The sequence below is a fragment of the Lutjanus erythropterus genome, chromosome 8 (assembly GCF_056507025.1).
Source record: "Lutjanus erythropterus isolate fLutEry1 chromosome 8, fLutEry1.hap2, whole genome shotgun sequence".
NCBI lineage: Eukaryota > Metazoa > Chordata > Actinopteri > Lutjaniformes > Lutjanidae > Lutjanus > Lutjanus erythropterus.
In genome coordinates, this window is record NC_139324.1 from 13,505,376 (window position 1) to 13,527,627 (window position 22,252).

General features: G+C 44.3%; 2 protein-coding genes and 1 long non-coding RNA gene across 3 annotated transcripts in view; 1 reads left to right on the forward strand and 2 right to left on the reverse strand.

Annotated features, from left to right (window-relative positions):
- The window catches only part of LOC146322551 (uncharacterized), a 155,187-nt gene that overhangs the window by 48,942 nt on the left and 83,993 nt on the right, over positions 1-22,252 (forward strand). The gene's annotated exons all lie outside the window — the stretch shown is intronic.
- On the reverse strand, positions 6,149-7,325 carry LOC146322561 (trace amine-associated receptor 13c-like). The gene is made up of 2 exons (XM_084723997.1): positions 7,150-7,325; positions 6,149-6,965 (listed from the first exon to the last, which is right to left on the reverse strand). The coding sequence occupies exons 1-2, from the start codon at positions 7,323-7,325 to the stop codon at positions 6,149-6,151; spliced, it is 993 nt and encodes a 330-aa protein (XP_084580123.1).
- LOC146322562 (trace amine-associated receptor 13c-like) lies at positions 17,303-18,475 on the reverse strand. Its single transcript, XM_084723998.1, has 2 exons — positions 18,303-18,475; positions 17,303-18,119 (listed from the first exon to the last, which is right to left on the reverse strand). The coding sequence occupies exons 1-2, from the start codon at positions 18,473-18,475 to the stop codon at positions 17,303-17,305; spliced, it is 990 nt and encodes a 329-aa protein (XP_084580124.1).

Genomic DNA, 22,252 nt, shown 5'->3' on the forward strand with positions numbered 1-22,252 from the left:
CTGTCCTGGCACACTGGCCTGACCTGTCATATTTTTGTGTGTCTCAGACTCAGTGTCAGACTCAGAGCATGTCAGTGTCTTCAGAGCAGAGACGAGCCCCGACCGATGCCAAGGGGTTCTAAAATTGGGGGAACTCTGACCTGGTGTTGATTCTACTCCCTACATTTCAACTAAAAATCCCCACTACTACACTGACTTGATTTGACTGAGGGAGGTTTAAAATCTTACATCCTGTCTGTTGGATATCTGCTTCCTGCACTCCTTCTTCTTACAATTAAATTGAAAATAAGTGACCTAAGTGGATGGCAGGGGAAATGGAAACATGTTTGGACAAACAGAGAGGCTTACTTAATACTTTGGTCTCTGAGTTTCTAAAGCGGCCTTCTCAGTGTACTTTAATTCAGTATACAAAGGCAGATTTAATTGATTTGGCAGTTCATTTTGGGTGGTCTAAACCGAACAGAATGCCACAATTCCAGGCTGAGCTGAGAGGGATTGTTGAGGGGCTAGCTGTATTGGCCAGGCTTTTGGAGGTTGTTCAGGCTCCAGCAGCTCCAGGTCCAGTTGGTTCAGAGCGTTTTGGTGGTACTTTGTCATTTGAACATTATTCGCAGCTAGAGAGGGAAAAATCAAAATTAGAGAAGGAGAAGTTGCAGCGTGAGTTGGAGAGGGAGAGAATGAAGGCTGAGATAGCATTGGAAAGGGAGAGAGCTAAGATAGAGCAGTTGCGATTGGAGCTGAGAAAGGAAGGTGAGACCCATGAGTAGGGGTTAACCAGTGGTAGACGTGAATCTAATGGTTTTGATGTTGCTGAAAGTTTGCGTCTGTTGCCTCAATTTGATGAAAAAGATCTGGACACATTTTTTTGCATTGTTTGAGCGTGTTTCTCAGGTTAGAGGGTGGCCAGATAGTCATAAAACCATGCTGTTGCAGTGTATTTTCACAGGCAAGGCCCAGAGAACTTTTTCTGCCCTTGGTTCTGTTGAAAGTGGTGATTATGTTAAAGTTAAAGCTGCAGAAGTTTAGGAACTGGAAGAAAGGGGACAAGCAAACCCATGTTGAGTTTGCACAGGATATTTTGGCTCATTTTACTCGCTGGTGCTCTGCTTCTGAAGTAGGTAGTTATGAGGATTTGTGCGATTTAATAGTGTTGGTGCATTTTAAAAGTTCATTGCCTGCCCACCTTGTTACTTATATAAATGAGAAGAAGGTGAAGATGACATCGGCAGCTGCAGTGCTTGCTGATGAGTATGTACTGACACATGCTAGTGGCTCATTATTTGGTCATGTCCACAGAGATGGTCAAAGAGAGAGTTTTAGGTTTAGGCCTAGTAAGTCTCCAGGGGTTGCCCAGGAGCCCACTCATCAGGCAGTGAGGCATGTTCCAGGGACAGATGGGAGGTTTGATCCAGCCAGTTCTGAAGGAAAGGAACAGTTCAAATTGTTTTCTATCCCGTTGCCATCACTGTCTAGGGAAGAGTGTGTTAAAGAGCAAGCTATGGATCCAACATTAAAATCCCTGTTTGAGCTTGGTTGCTCATAAGGTGAGCTCAGGGGTGTTTTCCAGTGGCTATTTCTTTAATGATGGATTGCTGTTAAGGAAGTGGGCTCGGGTAGTAAATGGTGTGCAGGTAGACACTGTTGTCCAGGTTGTGGTCCCTTTAAAGTTCAGAGATCTTGTGTTGAGCATATCACATGATGGCATGGCAGGTCATCTTGGTGTGCAAAAAACTTATGACAGGGTGCTCCGCCATTTCTTTTGGCCTCGGCTGAAAAGGGATGTAGTGAAGTACTGTAAAACTTGTAACACCTGTCAGTTAACTGGGAAGCCCAACCAACAACTTTAGCCAGCGCTATTGTACCCCATTCCAGTGATTGAGAATCCATTTGAGTATCTGCTACTTGATTCTGTAGGTCCACTTCCAAAGAGTATGGCTGGGAATAAATACTTGTTGACAGTAATGTGTAAAAGTACTCGTGATCCCGCTGCTTTCCCTTTGCGCTCTATTAAAACTAAGCCTGTACTGAAAGCATTGACTTAGTCATTACTACCTTTGGCGTCCCAAAAGTGGTACAAACTGACCAGGGTAGTAATTTCATGTCCCATACATTTTCCCAAGTGGTTCAACAATTGAAGGTGAAACATCAGGTGTCTAGTGCATACCATCCTGAGTCACAGGGAGCCCTTGAGCGTTTTTATCAGACGTTGAAGTCTATGTTGAATTCTTATTGTACTGAGCTTTCTCAGGATTGGGGAGATGGCCTGCCCTGGTTGCTGCTTGTGATACGAGAGGTTTCACAGGAAAGCACAGGTCTCAGTCCCAATGAACTTGTTTTTGGACACACTGTTCGAGGTCCACTAGCTGTGTTGAGTGATGAGTGGAAGAATGTTGAGCCTCCTGATAATGTCTTGGAACTATGTTAATGGTTTTCGTCGTTGTCTGCATGTTGCCTGTGCCACTGCTCACAAATAGCTTAGCTGTGCACAGGGAAAAATGAAGGAGCTTTTGATCATAAAACTGAAACTTGTGTGCTTGAGCCAGGGCATCAGGTTTTGGCTTTTTTGCCTCTGGTAGGTTCGCCCTTTCAGGCAAAGTTTAGTGGGCCTTACACAGTTAAGAGCTGCATGTCAGATAGGGACTATTTAGTGCACACACCAGGTAGAAGGAAGAAAGTGCATTGGTGTCATGTGAACTTGTTGAAGCCTTATTCTGCTCACTCTGCCTCTAGGGTGAAAGGTGATTTGCTTACCGCCGGTAATCTTGCATTGGAATCTGTACGGTCAGTAGCCACAGTTGGGGGCTTGCCTTCAAAAGATTTTGAGGTTCCATCGAAGCCAATTCTCACAGGGAGACTCAACAGTTCAGAGTATCTGAATCACTTAAATACTCAGTTGGGTTATCTGTCAGACACTCAGCATGAAGATCTGGTGAAGTTGCTCAATTCTCACTTGTCTGTCTTCTCAGATACACCATCACATACCAACTGGATTGAGCATGACATAGATGTCGGGGATGCTAAGCCTATTAAACAACGCTCCTACTGACCGCCCATAGGAAAGCGTGAGCGGATGGAGAAGGAGGTAGAGTACATGTTGGAACATTGAATAGTAGATCCAGCATCTTCTAGCTGGGCCTCTCCATGTCTGTTGGCAGATAAGGCCAATGGGTCAGATAGATTTTGTACAGATTTCAGGAAAGTTAATGCTGTCACCAAGCCTGATTGTTATCCAGTGCCTCGTATGGAGGATTGTATTGATCAGGTGGGAAGTGCAAAGTTTGTCACTAAACTTGACCTCTTGAAAGGTTATTGGCAGGTGCCTTTAACACCAAGGGCCAAGGAAATTTCCTCTTTTGTTACACCATGGGGGTTGTTTTCCTATTTGGTAATGCCATTTGGGCTGAGAAATGCCCCAGCAACATTTCAGCGCCTTATGAATAGGGTGTTAGCTGGGCTGTCAGGGTGTGCAGCATATTTAGATGATGTGGTTGTGTTCAGTGATACGTAGGGAGCTCATGTTCAGCGTCTAAATGCAGTGTTTGACAAGTTGGTGGAGGCGAATTTAACCATAAACTAAATTTAACCACCAACAGTGGCATAGCTTGGCAGGGTTGTAGGCCACGGTAAGGTTTGTCCAGTGCAGGCCAAAGTGGAAGCCATTGAGGAATATCCGGTGCCAACATCCAAAAAAGAGCTGATGCAGTTCTTGGGGTTGGTGGGATATTATCACAGTTTTTGCCAAAATTTTTCCACGGTGGTTGCCCCATTGACTAACTTGTTGCGTAAAAACACTCCTATTGTCTGGTCTCCAGATTGCCAAGCTGCTTTCACCACTGTACGAAAACTGATCTGTTCTGCTCCTGTTCTTGCAGCTCCTGTATTTCACAGACCTTTTCAGATACGGGTGGATGCAAGTGACATTGGAGCTGGAGCTGGGAAGGGGGAGTGGAACATCCAGTCTGCTATTTCTCACGTAAGTTTAACTGCCACCAGTTAAATTATTCGGTCATTGAGAAGGAGATGCTGGCTTTGATTTGGGCGCTGAAATTATTTTAAGTGTATGTGGGACAGTCATCACCAGTGACTGTCTACACTGATCATAATCTGCTCACTTTCCTGGCCAGTATGCAAAATACTAATAGTAGGCTTATGCGTTGGGCACTGTTTCTTCAGCCTTATATATTGGATATACGACACATTAAGGGTCGGGACAAAATAATGGCTGATGCACTTTCTAGGGTGCAATGTTATCACCACGAAGACCCTCTTAGTGGGGGTCTTCGTTTTATGGGGGAGGGGTGTGACAGCCACAGGCCTTAGGTCAGTTCCTGTTCCTGCCTCTGCTTTCTCTTGTAGGTTCCCTCCCTGGTTGCTTGCCCCTCCCTCCTCGTTGGGGACTGTTTTCACCTGGGCATGGCCTTTAAAAGCTTGGAAGAATCCAAGATGGCTCTCTCTCTCCCCCCTGGAAGGCTGGTGCCTTTCAGGCACCCACTGGTTTTATTTGGTTTGACTTTGTTTAGCTTAGCCTTGATTTCCCTTTTACACATAGCATATGTTAGCACACACATTCACAGCACCCAACTGACTGATTCTCATACTTAGTCATTGGGTTCTTTATGTTACTTCATTTTCAATGAATTATTTTTTTGTTTAAAAGCTGTTATTGTGTGGACCTCCTGTCTTCGTTATGCTCTCCAACGAGCTGGGCATAACAACCACAACAAACCAACACGTGAAATGACCACCCGCGTAGCCTCGATCCATATGTAAACATAATGTAAGCTAAGGTTGTTCATCATTATGGCCACTGCCGGGGAGAGAAATTCTTTTACTGGTTGGAAAATCCGGCATCATTTTGAGTTTAAATCAGAAAAGGGAGACAACACCAAATTTTGCCTCCTAGCTGTGAAAATACTGTCATCATCCAGGGACTCAAAACACAGAAATCCAGTAAGCTAAAGTTAAGGTTTGTTAGCTTGCTAACACGTCAATAATCTGTCAATAACCTGTCAGTACTGCTACTTGTGCTACTACTGTACTGTACAACTACTGCTGGAAAACATTTTGGGACTGTAGGTGCTGATGCTGACTTGTGTCGTGCCAAAAAGTGATAACGTTAGTCCGCCAAAAACTGAATCACCCGATTTATATACATCTAATATCATAACAGCTGCATTTATCTGGACCAAACAGTCATAACGTGCAATAAACATAACGTCATGTCCTGTTGTATATGTGTTTCGTCTTATATTCTTATTATTTGCATTATTTTACCTGCTCTGCGCTGTAAATTAGAACCATCCAATCTCTTTTTAACACTTTATAAGCCCTTCTTGGGTTTATTACATGTAGGCCACTTTGGAGCATGTTAATACCTAACACACCTCTTTCAGGTGGTGGTTTTTTACATATAATAATAACTTTAACAATAATGATTGTTAAAATGATCATTATTATTATTTATCTTTGTATGTTTAAAAAAAATACACTGAGCAGATGACACATCTTTTATACTCTCATCTTTATTTGCATGCTTGGCATTGAAGTAATCCAAAAGTAACTACAAGTAATCAGTTATATTGCTTTAATATTGTGATACTTAGAGTAAGTTACTGCATTTTTTAAAAGGTAACTTGTAATTGTACTGGATTACATTTAGAAAGTACCCCTCCCAACCCTGAGCACAGGGCATGGTGCCAATTTGTGCAGACACACACACACACACACACACAGAGAGAGAGAGAGAGAGAGAGAGAGAGAGAGAGAGAGAGAGAGAGAGAGAGAGAGAGATGCAGAGCATATGCATGCTCTTCAGTTAAAAAGTGACAAACGGGATACTAGCAGTTTTGGGGAATAACTGCATAAATGTAACTAAAATACAAAATTCATATAATTGTAATTTGCTTCTGTTACTGGCAGAGATGTGTATTCTGCAGACTGTGCTTTCAGGTCTGCACTATAATATATATTGTTCCACATATGAACAAAGATTTGAAAGAAGTCTGTTATGCTGTACATTTTCCCATTTCTGTGATATGATTGTTTCTCTGCCATACTCATGAGTTTGATTTATGAACTACACACATGTAATGATTTGTCTGACTGGATATTTTGTTTCCCTCTGTGAATGTACAGATACATTCTCTCTTTACAGTAAATTGATATCACGGGAATCAGGCTGCAGTATCTTAAGTGTAACAATGAGTTTGACACATTTTCTGAACCAGGCATAGAAAAACGTATAGATCAGAGGGTTTACAGTGGAGTTAAAAGAGAACAGAAATAAGACAAAGGTAGAAGTTGAGGAATTGAGTAAGGTGTCCTGGCCTGAAAGTGCAACACCAAAATATGGGCAGACACATATTAGAAACACAACTACAACAACACCAAGAATCCTGGCTGCTTTCATCTCAGATTTCTTAGCAGTTACTTTCACTGAGGTCTGGAGTGTGCTGGCTTGAATGTGGGACCTCATGGCACGAGCCTGAGACACAGCCACCACAAATATTCTCATATACAGAACTACAATGATAGTGACGGAACATATAAGAGATAAAAAAAGGTCCACATATCCTCCAACATAATCAACAACAAGCACACACTCTCCAACACAGGAGTTATACCTTCCTGGTTGTTCCAGGTTGTCCTTTAGCAGCAGACTGTGACAGAGAGCAGAACACACCCAACACAGACAATTGCAGAACTGAACTCTTTTCTTAGTTACTTTGGTAGAATAATGCATAGGGTCACAAATAGCTATATAGCGGTCAACCGATATGAGCACCATGATTCCTACTGAGGCAGAGGCAATAACATAATATAGAACATAATACACAACACACATAATGTCACCAAGGAACCAGCAGTCGTCTATGAGGACAATTTGAAAGGACATGAGGAGGCCCACCAAGCAATCTGAGACAGCCAGAGAGAGAAGGAGGAGGTTGGTGGGAGTGTGGAGCTGCCTGGAGAAATTAGAGAGAAATATTCTCATAAATTGTCATATAATCACACCAGCAGATAAATCCATGTCTGAAACACAAAAAATATGTTACTTAGGAACATGACACTTTTCCTTCACAGCCTGAGAATGAAACATTTCTTTCTATACAGCTATCAGTTTAATAAATTGATGAAATATTTGTCTACTTGAAGTGTGAGATAGAGATGATGACCAGCAGGTTGAGAGTCACAGTGAGCACAGAAATGAAGGACAGTGTGATGTTAGTGAGCATGGATACAGAGTGAAGAAGTGCAGGCTTCTTGCAGGAGGAGTTGAAGAGTTGTGGAAAGCACAACTCATCTTCTTCGAGGGATATCATCATCAGAAAGAGGAGACGAGAAGCTGTCGAGGTCTTTCAGCCCTCTGTCATATGACTGATTCATTTATTTCCTTCCTCCACATCTCTCCTCCCTCTTTTCCTTGAGTGACATTTTTTCAGTGAACTTTCAGTGGAACTTTTTCAGTTCTAACACTGTTTTCAGTGCCAATACAATTTTTTTGAATAGTAAAAAGTGTTTGAATTCATTTTTTCAGTGCAGGTTTTATTTTCAATGCCAAGTATAAAGTACATCAAGTCACTGTCCTGGCACACTGGCCTGACCTGTCATATTTTTGTGTGTCTCAGACTCAGTGTCAGACTCAGAGCACGTCAGTGTCTTCAGAGCAGAGACAAGCCCTGACCGATGCCAAGGGGTTCTAAAAGTGGGGGAACTCTGACCTGGTGTTGATTCTACTCCCTACATTTCATCTTAACCCTTGTATTATGTTGAAAAAAAAAAGACATTGATTATGTTGCGGGTCATTTTGACCCGTACTGTGTAAATCCACTCAAAACAGTCAAAAAACAGTTTAAACCAATAACAACTTTATTTTAGATAAGATTAACATTTAGAAAAGAGACATAACAATACATTTTTATTTTCAACACTATATTTAGGAACTATTTTGTTCAAGTTTTTCCCTCTGCATTTTTTTTTCATTTAACTTGCCCCTTTTTCTCACATTTTCAATGTTCAACATTTTCAATGCTCTCCACATGATGGACAGAATGTAACTGTGTGCTTTCTGCAGATGTAATTCTTGCATTTCACACAAGAGGTACTTGTTTTACTGTCCTCCCGGGAGGGACAGACCTGGCATCTTCTCCGTTTCTTTACACCTGTGTCCACTAGATCCATTGCAGATTGGTTAGATGACCTGATCTTAACCTTTTCAATGACAGCTGCCGCTGATGGGGATCGAACTGACCTGGCTCGCCTCTGGATCTTGGGAGTGATGAGTGCTTTGCCGAGTTCTTCCAGGAAAAGCCGACGTCAGTACAATTTGCCGGCATTCCATTGCTGTTTGATTTCAGTCCATAGGACATAGGCATTGTAAGCCGACACATCCACAATGTTGTAGAAAATCACCAAGGGCCAACGGGCGCTGCGCTGGCAGCTGTATGTTGCTGTGACTTTGTCCAGACTGTCAACTCCTCCTTTGGTGGAGTTGTAGTCCAGGATCATTTGTGGCTTCATGTCTTCTCTTGTGCTCAGAGATGCATCTGTGTGCATTGTGCTCATTACAAGAACATTCTTGTTGCTCTTTGGGCAGTATGAAACAAGTGCTGCTTTCTCTGTGAAAACAAATATTGAGGAATGCAGAGGTCTGCCCTGCATCTTCAGAATTTCACTGGGAAGTTCTGGCTTATTTCTTCTGACTGTTCCAAACATAGTCAGCTTTTTCTTCTGAAGTTCGTCTCCAAGGCGGTAGGATGTAAAGAAGTTGTCACATGTGATGTTATGACCTTGCAACCCTTCACTCATCTCCAGCACCACATGCATCCCCTGATTCTTCTCAGATGCTCCTCCAGGTAGCTTTCCAGTATACACTTGCATATTCCATGCATAGCTAGATTTTGCATCACAGGCTGCCCACATTTTGATGCCATACTTGGCAGGCTTGTTGGGCATGTACTGCCTGAAAGGACAGCGCCGCCTAAATGGAACAAGGCGCTCATCTACAGTAACATGTGGACCAGGATTGTACAACAAAGGTAGAATTTCAACCCATTTATCCCATACATCTCTAATTGCAGCTAGTTTGTCTCTTTCACGTCGACCAGCTCTGGTTTCACGGTTGTCAAATCGGATCACACGAGATATCATGTGAAATGTCTCCAGAGACATTGTTGCTCGAAAGATTGGCCTTCCATACTCTTCATCCCATAGACTTGCAGTTGCTTCTCCCTTTGACCTGTACATTCCAGCTAATACCAGAATTCCAATGTAAACATGCAAGTCAATCTGATCCAGTGACTTCCATTTCTCCTGAAATACACGCCTCCCCTCCAAGTTGGTCATTTCCAGTATAATCTTCTCTATTGGTGGGGATATGAAGAGCTGAAATGCTGATTTGATATCATCAACTCGTGTGACAGCAAATCTTGTAGGACCGGTAGTCATTTTGATGACATTGGAAGATGACAGTCTACCTCGGCTTTGGTGTGGTGATGTTGACCATTTTATATTACTATCTTTAGATGCCCATGTCCCCTCTGTGGATGATGATTGCTGCATTCCTTGGCTTTCAACCGATGGACAGACAATGGCAGGCTCGTCCTCTGAATCCTCCTCATCGTCCGAAAATTGACAATCTGGATCATCAATTACATTGTCCTCGGTCTCTGAAATATCCTCTATCTCTGAAATCTCTTCCTCTGCGTCACTATCTGAGTTCAAAATCTATGATAAAGCTTCTTCAGCTGTAACCCCTCTGGAGCTCATTTTTGGTGTGTTGGTCAAAGAGATGGCATGAGAAAAGTGACAAGAACAAGGGAGAGAAAGTCCCTCCTTGACACACACCTGGGTCTCTGGCAGTCAAAATACAATTAACTGTACATCAAAGCACAGTACTCTTTGATGTAGATTAAAAGGACATAAAAAAAGGCATGTTTATTTTGGATCTGTACAGCTACTTACCCACATAAAAGTGTCTGGGTCAAAATGACCCGCAACGTCATCTTTGTATACAAACTCTGCACAGACATTCCACTAAACGTCAGTAGTGTCCAGATTTTACACACCAGTTCATGACCCTAGATGAGGAAAAGTCACAAAATTTCATGAAGAAAAAGAAAGGATAACCAGTACTTTGGTCAACACAAAAACCGAAATGGGTCAAAATGACTATTAACATAATACAAGGGTTAAAATCCCCACTACTACTATGACTTGATTTGACTGAGTGAGTTTTAAAATCTTACATCCTGTCTGTTGGATATCTGCTTCCTGCATTCTTCTTACAATTAAACTGAAAATAAGTGACCTAAGTGGATGGCAGGGGAAATGGAAATATGTTTTGACAAACAGAGAGGCCTCTAATATTTTCAAACAGTAAACAAAGTCACAAGATCACTATGAAACAGAAGGTGTCGCTGGATCAGTTTAATTCTCATATCTACTGAGTGTTTCACAGAAAAATATGTCACTGGAGGGAGGATCCAACAGGTGTACAGGAATTAGTAGTGAAGTCTTTATTTCATGCCATCTATTAGGGCCTTTAGTGATCACTACAGTGTCTACTGCTCATGCTGTATCTTCAGTCTATCTACTGAAATCATGGTCCTGAACAGCTGGTAACTGGATAAGGTGTGCTACGGGTCTTAGTTAAGTCTTGTCCCCAACTCGGACCTCAGCCGACCAAATGCATCCATTGGCACTTGCATTCATCTTGACCGCCATCCCGATGGGCCAATGGGCATGTGGCAGCTGAGGATCGACAATCATCACAACTGTGTTCTGGAGGAGATCATCTGTGCGCTGCTGCCACTTCTGGCGGACTTGAAGAGATGGTAAGTAGCTTCTGAGAAATTGCACCCAGAAGTAGTCCACCATCATTTGACAATGGCGCCATCGTCTCCTGGTGAGTGGGTCCGGAGCGTAGGATACCTGTGGCAAGGAGGCATCCCGCCGCCCCACCAACAACATGTTTGGTGTCACGGGATCTGGGTCAGCAACATCTGAAGACACGTATCCTAGGGGTTTGGCATTAAGGATGCCTTCCACCTCAACCAAGACTGTAAGCAGAACCTCTTCATAGAGGGACTGAGAGCCGATAACAACCTGCAAAGCTTTCTTGACAGATTGTATTTCATGCTCCCAAGCATCCCTGAAGTGAGGTGCTGCTGGTGGGTTGAACTTAAACGTTGCTTGGAAAGTGTTTCCTGTAGCTGCAGCCCCATCACAGCGAACGCCTCCCTCAGCCCCCTATGCACCTCTGAAGTTTGCACCCTGATCAGAGAGAACCTCTGAAGGAGTGCCTCTTTGGGCTATGAAACACCTCATGGCTAAGAGGAAGTCATCTGCATGAAGGCTAGTCAGCAGATTCAGGTGGATACAATGAGAAGTGAGACATTTAAATATGACTCCCCAATGTTTCTCAGTGCGCCGCCCGACTTTGATGGTGTATGGCCCAAAGCAGTCTACTCCTGTCGAGAAGAACGGGGGCCTTAGGAGTTGCAGGCGCCCAGGAGGTAAGTCTGCCATCAGCGGAACAACTGGCTTCCCTCTCCACTTTCTGCATTCACCACAAGTTTTCTGATGACGCTTCATGGCCTGTCTCCTACGGAAAACCCAGTACTGGCGCCTGATCTCAGCAAAGACCCTATCAGGGCCTGGGTGAAGTAGGTGTGCATTCACATCCTGGATGAGAAGGCATGTCACCGCATGGCAAGGATTGAGGACTATTGGGTGGATGTCAGTAGAGTAGGGGGCGTCAAGGTGACGAAGGCATCCACCACCGTGGATAAGACCCATTGTAGGATCCATCTCTGGTGAAAGTGCACTGAGCCTACTGTTGGGCAGTACTGGTTTGCCAGCCTTAAGACACCTGATCTCCTCTGGGAAGCAGTCCGCTTGGCTGGCCTTCAGCAGGAAGACTTCCACATCACAAAGATCAGGCTGAGGAAGGGAGGAGTCAGCTGCATGAAGGAACTGCTGGGTAGCCTTTATCAAATCAGTCTAGCTGTTGAACTGTGTGGCGTCTGGTGCTTGAGGTGCGGGGTTAGTTTGTGTGAGGCCACAGAAGATACTGAGCTCATCTTCTGGCTCTGTGAAGGCAGGAAGTGACAGCCATTTGTCAGGTGGACCATGGAGAAAAGATGGACCTTGAATCCACTGACCTGGAGCTGCCAGCTCAGTCAAAGTCTTGCCGCGGGTGAGATCATTGACTGGATTGTTGGCCGTGTCCACATACCGCTAGGTGAGCTGAGCTGTCAGGTCTTGGATTTCAGAGACTCTTGTCCCCATAAAGACCTTAAACCTGCATGACTCAGATGTCAGCCAGGTCAAGATCATGGTGGAGTCAGTCCAGAGAAAGGTCTGAGTGATGTGCAGGGTGAGCTCTCTGTGAATGAGGGACGAAAGCTGGGCTCCTGTCAAAGCTGCACAGAGCTCTAACCGTGGCATTGACTGTTGCCGCTTAGGGGCCACCCTAGATCTTGCCATGACGAATGAAACATGGACTGTTTCATCCCTCTTTGTCGTGAGGTACACCACCAAACCATATGTCTGTTCTGAAGCATCACAGAAGATGTGCAGAGTGTAGTCTGTGACTTCAGTGGCGACCTCTGATGGTTCGTAGGTTCGTGGTATGGAGATGTTTGCTAGCTTGGGGAGTTCCCTCTCCCAGCTGGACCAGGCCTTGAGGATATCAGGAGGGAGGTTTGGATCGTCCCAGCTCCTCTTTCTTGCCCACAGTTTCTGGACAAGAACCTTGGCCCATGTTGTGTAGGGAATAATGATGCCAAGTGGATCATATTGCTGGGCTAGCACCTTATATATGTGGCGCATAGTGAGAGTCGCACTTTCTGTTGGCTTTGACCTATAGCCAAGTCAGTCAGTTGAACAATGCCACCGTAGACCCAGAGCTGGCTCCTGAGGGTCAGCATTCTTCTCGGCTAGTCATAGCTCTGTGCTCTCCGATCTGGCAGTGGGAGGCAGATGGGAGACAACAGATGAGATGTTACTTGCACACTGATGGATCTCGAATCCACCCAGAGCCAGACATTGCCGCATCTTGTCTGCAAGGAGCCTGGCAGACTCTGGTGTTGGAAGACTCTGGAGACAGTTGTCCACATAAAACACCTGTTCGATGGATTGCAGGACATCTTCATTTCCCTCCAAGTGGTCTTTGACATGCCTTTGCAGAGCAAACGTTGCACAGCACGGGCTGCTGGTTGTACCAAATGGCAAGACCTGCCACTGGTAGATATCAGGTTGCTCCTCCCGTTGCAGATTTCTCCAGAGGAACCTCAGCAATAGACGGTCCTCAGGTAGGAGATGAACCTGATGGAACATCGCCCGGATGTCTCCACTAATGGCAACAGCGTACTGCCAGAATTGCAGGAGGACCCCGATGAGCGATGGTCCAAGGGTTGGATGTGGAAGGAGTTGCTCATTGAGGGAGAGACCATGGTAAGTAAAGGAGCAGTCAAAGACCAGACGATCCTTGCCGTTGTGATGGACTAGGTGATGAGGAATAAACCATGACTCGTTGGACTTATCCACTTGTTCTGCACTGAGTTTGGTAACACACCCTCCATCGATGAGCTTTTGGATCTCTGCTTCATAGATTTTAGCCTTAGCTGAGTCCTTTACCAACCATCGCTCTGTGCTGCGGAGCATTGGCATAACAGCATCAGCTGTGGCATTTAGCAGTGGTGCGCCTTTAATGCGGAGCAGAGGTGTGGCGTATCGAAGTATGTCACTGACCTTCACCTTTTTTGTGTGTGCTTCCAGGATGCTCACAGCTTCTTGGTCCAAACGGGATCGCACTGCTTGCCATTCACTTCGAAATGGGAGCACATTGAGCTGCCAAAGACATTTGACATGTTGGTAGAGGTCGTCCAGCACTGGCTTGAGAGTGGTGAAGTAGCATGAAGCAGCATGGGATGCAAGACCATCTGAACCTTGGAGGGCCCAGCCAAGGGCTGTGTGAACAGTTGCTGGTCCACCTCTGGTACCAAACCTGATGGGCTCCTTGGCTGTGATCAGGTGGGTGCAATCTGCACTGATTAGCAGTAGTGGCTGCACTTTACTGAAGTTCTGTAGCTGGAGGCCCCTCAGGTGGTGATAACACCTTTGAAGTGCTGTCACAGGATAGGATTGCTCTGCCAGGGCTAGCTGACTGGCTGTAAAGGCACCCTTAACCAGGTGCTGTTCTGAAGGTTTTGTGAGGGAGGCTACATGGAAGTCAACTGATGCACCAGTAAGGCGTGTCATGTCTTGGCGGATTGTCTGCGGAGTGAGGGACTCAACTTTACCTTTGAGTTCCAAGTGTCGAGCAGCAGCTGGCAGTATTATTGTACGTTCTGCCCCATCATCCAGGATCGCGTAGGTTTGCAGTGACTTGCTCCCGTGGCTAATGATAACTGGCACCACCTTGAGGTACACCTTCCCTCCTTGCTTAGAGTTGGCGAGTGAGGCACAATCCCTTGGCGTGATGAGGTAGACCCAGGGACCTGGGGCAAGGGCATGGCCAAGGGCATGGAGGACTCTGAGGTGAATCTCCTGGCATTCACTACATGGTTTCTTCAAGGTGCAAGCCTGTTGTTCATGGCTCATACGGCCACAATTACAACAACACTTGCCATCTGTTATCCACTTCTCAACCTCTTCTGGTGTGCACCGGACAATGTCTGGACATTGTGACAGGTAGTGCTCGGCACTCTTGCAAAAGAGACACAGCCGCTTGGACTTGTGCTGCTTAACCTCCGACCGAAGCGTCCCTGCAGGCTGTTGTCAGATTTGGGCTTGTTGGAGCCATGATAAACTGAGACGGGCTGGTTATGTGGCCTGAATGCAGGAGCTTGACTGTGCCTCTTGGGGGGTTGTGCTCATTCAGTGCAATGGTGCTGTGTCATTTTCGCAGACAGTCGTTGAGCTTCAGCCTTTACCTTGAGCCAGTCAGAGAGATCTTAAAGGTTGTATAGGTTTAGGCTGTTGGTGTTGAGGTGGCCCTGAGCCTGTAGGTGCTCCATGAAGCTGTCCCTGGATTACTTGGGGAGCTTGCTAAGGAGCCAATCAACGTGCCAATAAGTTTCAGCTGATGATCATGTTTGACACACCTGTAATTAAAGTCAGCACCTGTGCATTTCATGTCACAGGCAATGCCGACATCAGGACAGTCAAATTACATGTAAGCCACTTTGGAGCATGTTAATACCTAACACACCTCTTTCAGGTGGTGAGTTTTTACATCTAATAATAACTTTAACAATAATAATGATTGTTGCAGTTATCATTATTATTATTTATCTTTGTATGTTTCAAAAAAATACACTGAGCAGATGACACATTTTTTATACTCTCTCGTCTTTATTTGCATGTTTGGCATTAAAGTAATCCAAAAGTAACTACAAGTAATCAGTTATATTGCTTTAATATTGTGATACTTAGAGTAAGTTATTGATTGCATTTTTTAACAGGTAACTTGTAATTGTACTGGATTACATTTTGAAAATAACCCTCCCAACCCTGAGCACAGGGCATGGTGCCAACATGTGCAGACACACACATACACACACACACACACACACACACACACACACACACACACACACAGATGCATATCATATGTATGCTCTTGAGTTAAAAAGTGAATGTATTTGTTCAACATGATAATATGTAGTTAGGGCCTGTTAAACACTAAAATTAAGTAATTGTTTTCCTCAGTTGTTCTGGGAAAAAAAACACTTCCATGTTCCATGTTATCAGGAAAGTGTGTGTTTGTGCAGATCAGTTTCAGTTTTCCTTGTTGATATTTTGTGATTAGCTCTGTTACCTCACTAAAAGAAAAGCCTTTGGTTTGACTTTTATGACCTCAACAATTCTCCTTATTTGATAAAGGTGCTCTTGCCATCAAAACACTGTGCCTACAAATGCAGTTGTCTGACTTTATATAACTGGTGACCATATGAATTCCTGCCATGAGCCAACACAGGGCTTGATTCCATCAGGCACGGCTGAGTTACAGCTGCTCCATGTCAACCAGAGATGATCACAGCTATTCTACACAATACCTGTAATAATACCATCAGTGCTGAAGCACATCCCAGAAGCAGCTCTCTGCTCCACTCTGCTTCAAATATGTGCCAAGTCTAATTTTGATGGATGCTACTTCAATCTGCACACAGCATATCGAGCAGACAGTCAGACTTCATGGGGTCTTTTTCAAAATAAAACACTGAAGTACTTTCTTTAAACTAAAGTGAGCACACTCACATTCTCTTTAAAATTTGCATGTCTTTCTTGTTATTCCATATTTATAATTGCCTTTCCTTTATTATGAAAAGCTCTTGTGGCTTATTTAATGCATTATTGTTTGTACCATCATATCATTTTAACCACAGAGAGCTTTATGGCCTCCAAAAACAAATCTTTACAACCAATTACATTCTCAAGTAGTGCAGTTTGCCTCACCAACTGCATAACATATATTTAGTGTTTGATGGCTCAGATCTTAATTCTGATTCTGCCACCTGATCACCTTGTGAAGCCTCTAAGCCCATAAATGTTCTGGCACAGTCTGCCTACATAGTTTTGATCAGTCAGCTAAAAAACACTGCTCCAGTTTGATGTTTCTTGACTGATATTGTCATATTTCTTCTGCTCTGCCTCCTTACCTCTTTCTGCCTTTTTCTTCAAACTGTTTCCTCAAGTTGTCCTGAATGATAAAGGCATAAAAGCCGAAAAATAAAAAAAGGTGACAGGCACATCACACCCATACCACTCATGTCAATGTGATATCTCAGAACGGTTTGGTGTAGACATCCATTCAAGGATGACCTAATTAGATTTTGGTGCTCGAAGTTCAAAGGTCACTGTGACCTGACAAAACATGTTTTGGCCATAACTCAAGAATTCATGATTCCTAAATATGACAAAATTTCACACAAATGCCTAACAGGATACTAGTGGTTTTGGGGAATAACTGTATACATGTAACTGAAATACATAATTCATATAATTATAATTTGCTTCTGTTACTGGCAGAGATGTGTATTCTGCAGACTGTGCATTCAGGTCTGCACTATAATATATATATTGTTCCACACATGAACAAGGACAACTTTCGAAAGAAGTCTGTTATGCTGTACATTTTCCCATTTCTGTGCTATGATTGTTTCTCTGCCATACTCATGAGTGTGATTTATGAACTACACACATGTAATAATTTGTCTGACAAGGGCTATTAGTAGCTTGGATATTTTGTTTCCCTCTGTGAATGTCTTTGGTTTGGGAAAGATACATTCTGTCTTTACAGTAAATTGATATCACGGGAATCAGGCTGCAGTATCTTAAGTGTAACAATGAGTTTGACACATTTTCTGAACCAGGCATAGAAAAACGTATAGATCAGAGGGTTTAGAGTGGAGTTAAAAGAGAACAGAAATGAGACAAAGGTAGAAGTTGAAGAATTGAGTAAGGTGTCCTGGCCTGAAAGTGCAACACCAAAATATGGGCAGACACATATTAGAAACACAACTACAACAACACCAAGAATCCTGGCTGCTTTCATCTCAGATTTCTTAGCAGTTACTTTCACTGAGGTCTGGCGTGTGCTGGCTTGAATGTGGGACCTCATGGCACGAGCCTGAGACACAGCCACCACAAATATTCTCATATACAGAACTACAATGATAGTGACAGAACATATAAGAGATAAAAAAAGGTCCACATATCCTCCAACATAATCAACAACAAGGACACACTCTCCAACACAGGAGTTATACTTTCCTGGTTGTTCCAGGTTGTCCTTTAGCAGCAAAGTGTGACAGAGAGCAGAACACATCCAACACAGACAATTGCAGAACTGAACTCTTTTCTTAGTTACTTTGGTAGAATAATGCATAGGCTCACAAATAGCTATATAGCGGTCAACTGATATGAGCACCATGATTCCTACTGAGGCAGAGGCAATAACATAATATAGAACATAATACACAACACACATAATGTCACCAAGGAACCAGCAGCCGTCTATGTGGACAATTTGAAAGGCCATGATGAGGCCCACCAAGCAATCTGAGACAGCCAGAGAGAGAAGGAGGAGGTTGGTGGGAGTGTGGAGCTGCCTGGAGAAATTAGAGAGAAATATTCTCATAAATTGTCATATAATCACACCAGCAGATAAATCCATGTCTAAAACACAAAACTATGTTACTTAGGAACATGACACTTTTCCTTCACAGCCTGAGACTGAAACATTTATTTCTACACAGCTATCAGTTCAATAAATTGATAAAATATTTGTCTACTTGAAGTGTGAGATGGAGATGATGACCAGCAGGTTGAGAGTCACAGTGAGCACAGAAATGAAGGACAGTGTGATGTTAGTGAGCATGGATACAGAGTGAGGATGTGCAGGCTTCTTGCAGGAGGAGTTGAGGAGTTGTGGAAAGCACAACTCATCTTCTTCGAGGGATATCATCATCAGAAAGAGGAGACGAGAAGCTGCTGAGCTCTTTCAGCTCTCTGTCATATGACTGATTCATTTATTTCCTTCCTCCACATCTCTCCTCCCTCTTTTCCTCTAGTGACATTTTTTCAGTGAACTTTCAGTGGAACTTTTTCAGTTCTAGTAATGTTTTCAGTGCCAATACATTTTTTTGAATAGTAAAGAGTGTTTGAATTCATTTTTTCATTTCAATGCCAAGTATAAAGTACATCAAGTCACTGTCCTGGGACACTGGCCTGACCTGTCATATTTTTGTGTGTCTCGGACTCAGTGCGAGACTCAGAGCATGTCAGTGTCTTCAGAGCAGAGACGAGCCCCGACCAATGCCAAGCGGTTCTAAAAGTGGGGGAACTCTGGCCTGGTGTTGATTCTACTCCTTTAGTTTCATGATAAAATCCCCACTACTACTCTGACTTGATTTGACTGAGGGAGTTTTAAAATCTTGCATCCTGATTGTTGGATATCTGCTTCCTGCACTCTTTCTTCTTACAATTAAACGGAAAATAAGTGACCTAAGTGGATGGCAGGGGAAATGGAAATATGTTTGGATAAAAATAGAGGTCTCTAATATTTCCAAACAGTAAACAAAGTCACAAGTTCACCATGAAACAGAAAGTGTTGCTGGATCAATTTAATTCTCATATCTACTGAGTGTCTCACAGAAAAATATGTCACTGTAGGGAAGATCCAACAGGTGTGCAGGAATTAGTAATGAAGTCTTTATTTCATGCCCTCTATTAGGACCCTTAGTGATCACTACAGTGTCTACTGCTCATGCTGTATCTTCAGTGTATCTACTGAAAAAAGGACAGTGGACTTCACATCATCTGACTGAGTGATAACTGTTAAAGGAAGCAATAAAGAAGACAGAAACTGTCTGCATTGTAAGGGAAACCACCATACTGGGTCAGAACAGTGTCCAAACAGAATGGAAGAAATGAAGGTGAATAAGATCAAAGAGCAAAACATTTTTACAGACGTACAAAGCTGCAAAAAGGGTGGAGAAAAATAAAATGATGGCAACACAAGAGGGATGTGATCAGAAAAGAGAGGAACAGAACATCTGCATAAAGAAAAAAATATTTTTGGTATTTCTTGCCATGGTGTTTAACTGTATGATCTAAATTTTACTTGTCTGCAACGTAAATGCGTTCCATACCACAATGTATTTATGAGTTAAACGAAGTTTGAAGGAATTCATTTGTTAATGAAAATTCAGGGGAAATCCAAAGGTATCAAGATGGTGGAAGATGCTGCCAGGAGATTTGTGAACATCTCATTTGTTTCTGGACAATATTTATATTGTACACTATTGGAGTATCTGGGTTATAGGGTGGATGTTTTTGTGAAACAGACACTTTGGGTGGACGCTGTAAACAGTTGTCACTGTAAAGCTATTCAAATACAGTAGGTGGTAGTCATGCAGCGCATATGGATGCCAACTGCCATAAAATTCGAAAGAAAGCCGCACTCATAAAAGCTTGGCTCAGAGTACATTTCTTTTCCTCCTACTTAAGCTAGATCAACTACCGTACAGGTAGGTAGGGACAGGTAGGTGAGGTAAGCATTTTAACTGTAAACTGTCTCTTGCTGAAAATGTGCTTGTTTTAGCAGTGCTTCTGAAATAAGCCCTGTATTTATCTTAGAGTGTGTTGCAATCCACTGGAAGAACCCAAATGCAAAACACAGACTCAAAAATGGAGTGACGGAAAGGGGTTCATTGTAAAAGGTGAGTGAGGCTGCAAGGGGACGGAAATCCGGGTACAGGAAGCTGAGGGGAGCGGGTGGATGGCAGGGCTGAGGGGGAGCAGGCTGATGGCAGGGGAGCTGACAAGGTTGGAGGGGTTTGGCTGGCTGAAAACGTGGCAGGCAGGCAGTGGTCCTGAAGCAGCAGGAAAAACAGGCTAAGTATCCACAAAAACTTCTCTTATCAAAACACAAGGTAATTCTTTATCTAGAGACTGGCGTGGAGCGACACTGTACTGTGATAGTAATACAACGATCTGGCAAGAACTGAAGAGGAGAGCCAATGTAAAATACTGCAGGGTTGATTGCTGGAGGGATGACAGGTGAGCAGCAGAGAGCAGGTGAGATGAATGAATGTGATCAGGGAACCAGGAGAGTGAGGGAGTTGCCACACCTACAGCACAGACACAGAGACAGACAGGGGGAGGGGGAAAACAGGACAGGGAAAAACACAGAAACCTGTGACACGGCCTGGGCTGTGACAGTAACCCCCCCCCCCTTAATGGGAGCCTCCAGGCAAACCCCCAGGCTTGTCAGGATGGGCCTGGTGGAAGGCCCTGACGAGGGCGAGGTCGAAGATGAAACGCTGAGGAATCCAGCAACCTTCCTCAGGACCGTACCCCTCCCAGTCGATGAGGTACTGATATCCTTGGCCACAGCAGCGAACATCCAGCAGCCGCTGGACGGTGAAGGCCAGATGATCATCCACAACATGGGTGGGTGGAGGGGGATCAGCTGAAGGGCACAGGGGACTGAGAGAGACTGGTTTCAACCGAGAGACATGGAAGGTGGGATGAATCCTCATAGATCTGGGCAACTTCAGTTTAACAACAGATGGATTGATGATAGTATCGATCTCATAAGGGCCAATGAAGCGTGGTGACGGTTTCTTGGAATCAAACTTTAATGGAATGTCTTTAGAGGATAACCAAACTTTCTGACCTGGCTGATAGGTGGGAGCTGGGATCCTATGGTGGTCTGAAGCAGGGCAGCCCAGGTGTCCCTCCAGATCCTGCGGCAACGGCAGAGATGAACCTGCACTGAAGGCACAGAGACTTCCTCTTCCTGAGCTGGGAACAGAGGGGGTTGATAGCTCTCAAAAGGGGACATACCGGTTGCAGCACAGGTCAGTGAGTTGTGGCCGTACTCAACCCAGGGAAGGTGTGACCTCCAGGAAGAGGGGTTCTTTGCGACCACACAGCAGAGGGCAGCTTCCAGGTCCTGATTAGCACGTTCAGTTTGACCATTTGTCTGGGAGTAGAAACCAGAGGAGAGACTCACTGATCGTCCAAGTGCTTGACAAAATGACTTCCATATCTAAGAGATGAATTGTGTGAATTGGTTAGATTTTTCACAAGCACACACAGTGCAGGCAGTGACAAAGGCACGAGTATCGGCATCCATGGTGGGCCACCAGAAGCACCTTTTCAAGAGAGAAAGAGTACGACCAATTCCAGGATGGCAGGTGAAGTGAGATGAGTGCCCCCACTGGAGAACCTGGGGGCGGACAGAGTCTGGCACAAAAACACGATTAGGGGGAGCGTTACCTGGATCAGGTTGGGTGCGCTGTGCGGGGGGGGGGGGTGCTGAGGTTTCTTCACGGACGTACTGGCAAGAGGAGGCATCTGGTTTAACATTTCTTGTACCAGGGCGATAGGTAAGGGTAAACCAGAAGCGGCCAAAAAACAACGCCCAACAAGCTTGGCGTGATTTCAGGCATTTGGCAGTTTGAATGTAAGCGAAGTTCTTATGATCTGTCCAAACAATGAAGGGATGTTCTGCGCCTTCCAGCCAGTGTCTCCATTCCTCCAAAGCCAGCTTTACTGCAAGCAGCTCACGGTTCCCAATGTAGTAATTGCATTCGGCAGGGGTCAGATGGCGAGAAAAAAAAGCACAAGGGTGGAGCTTCTGATCTGAAGCAGAGCACTGGGAGAGCACAGCTCCGACTCCAGTATCTGAAGCATCCACTTCCACAATGAATTGTCGTGAAGGGTCGGGCTGAAC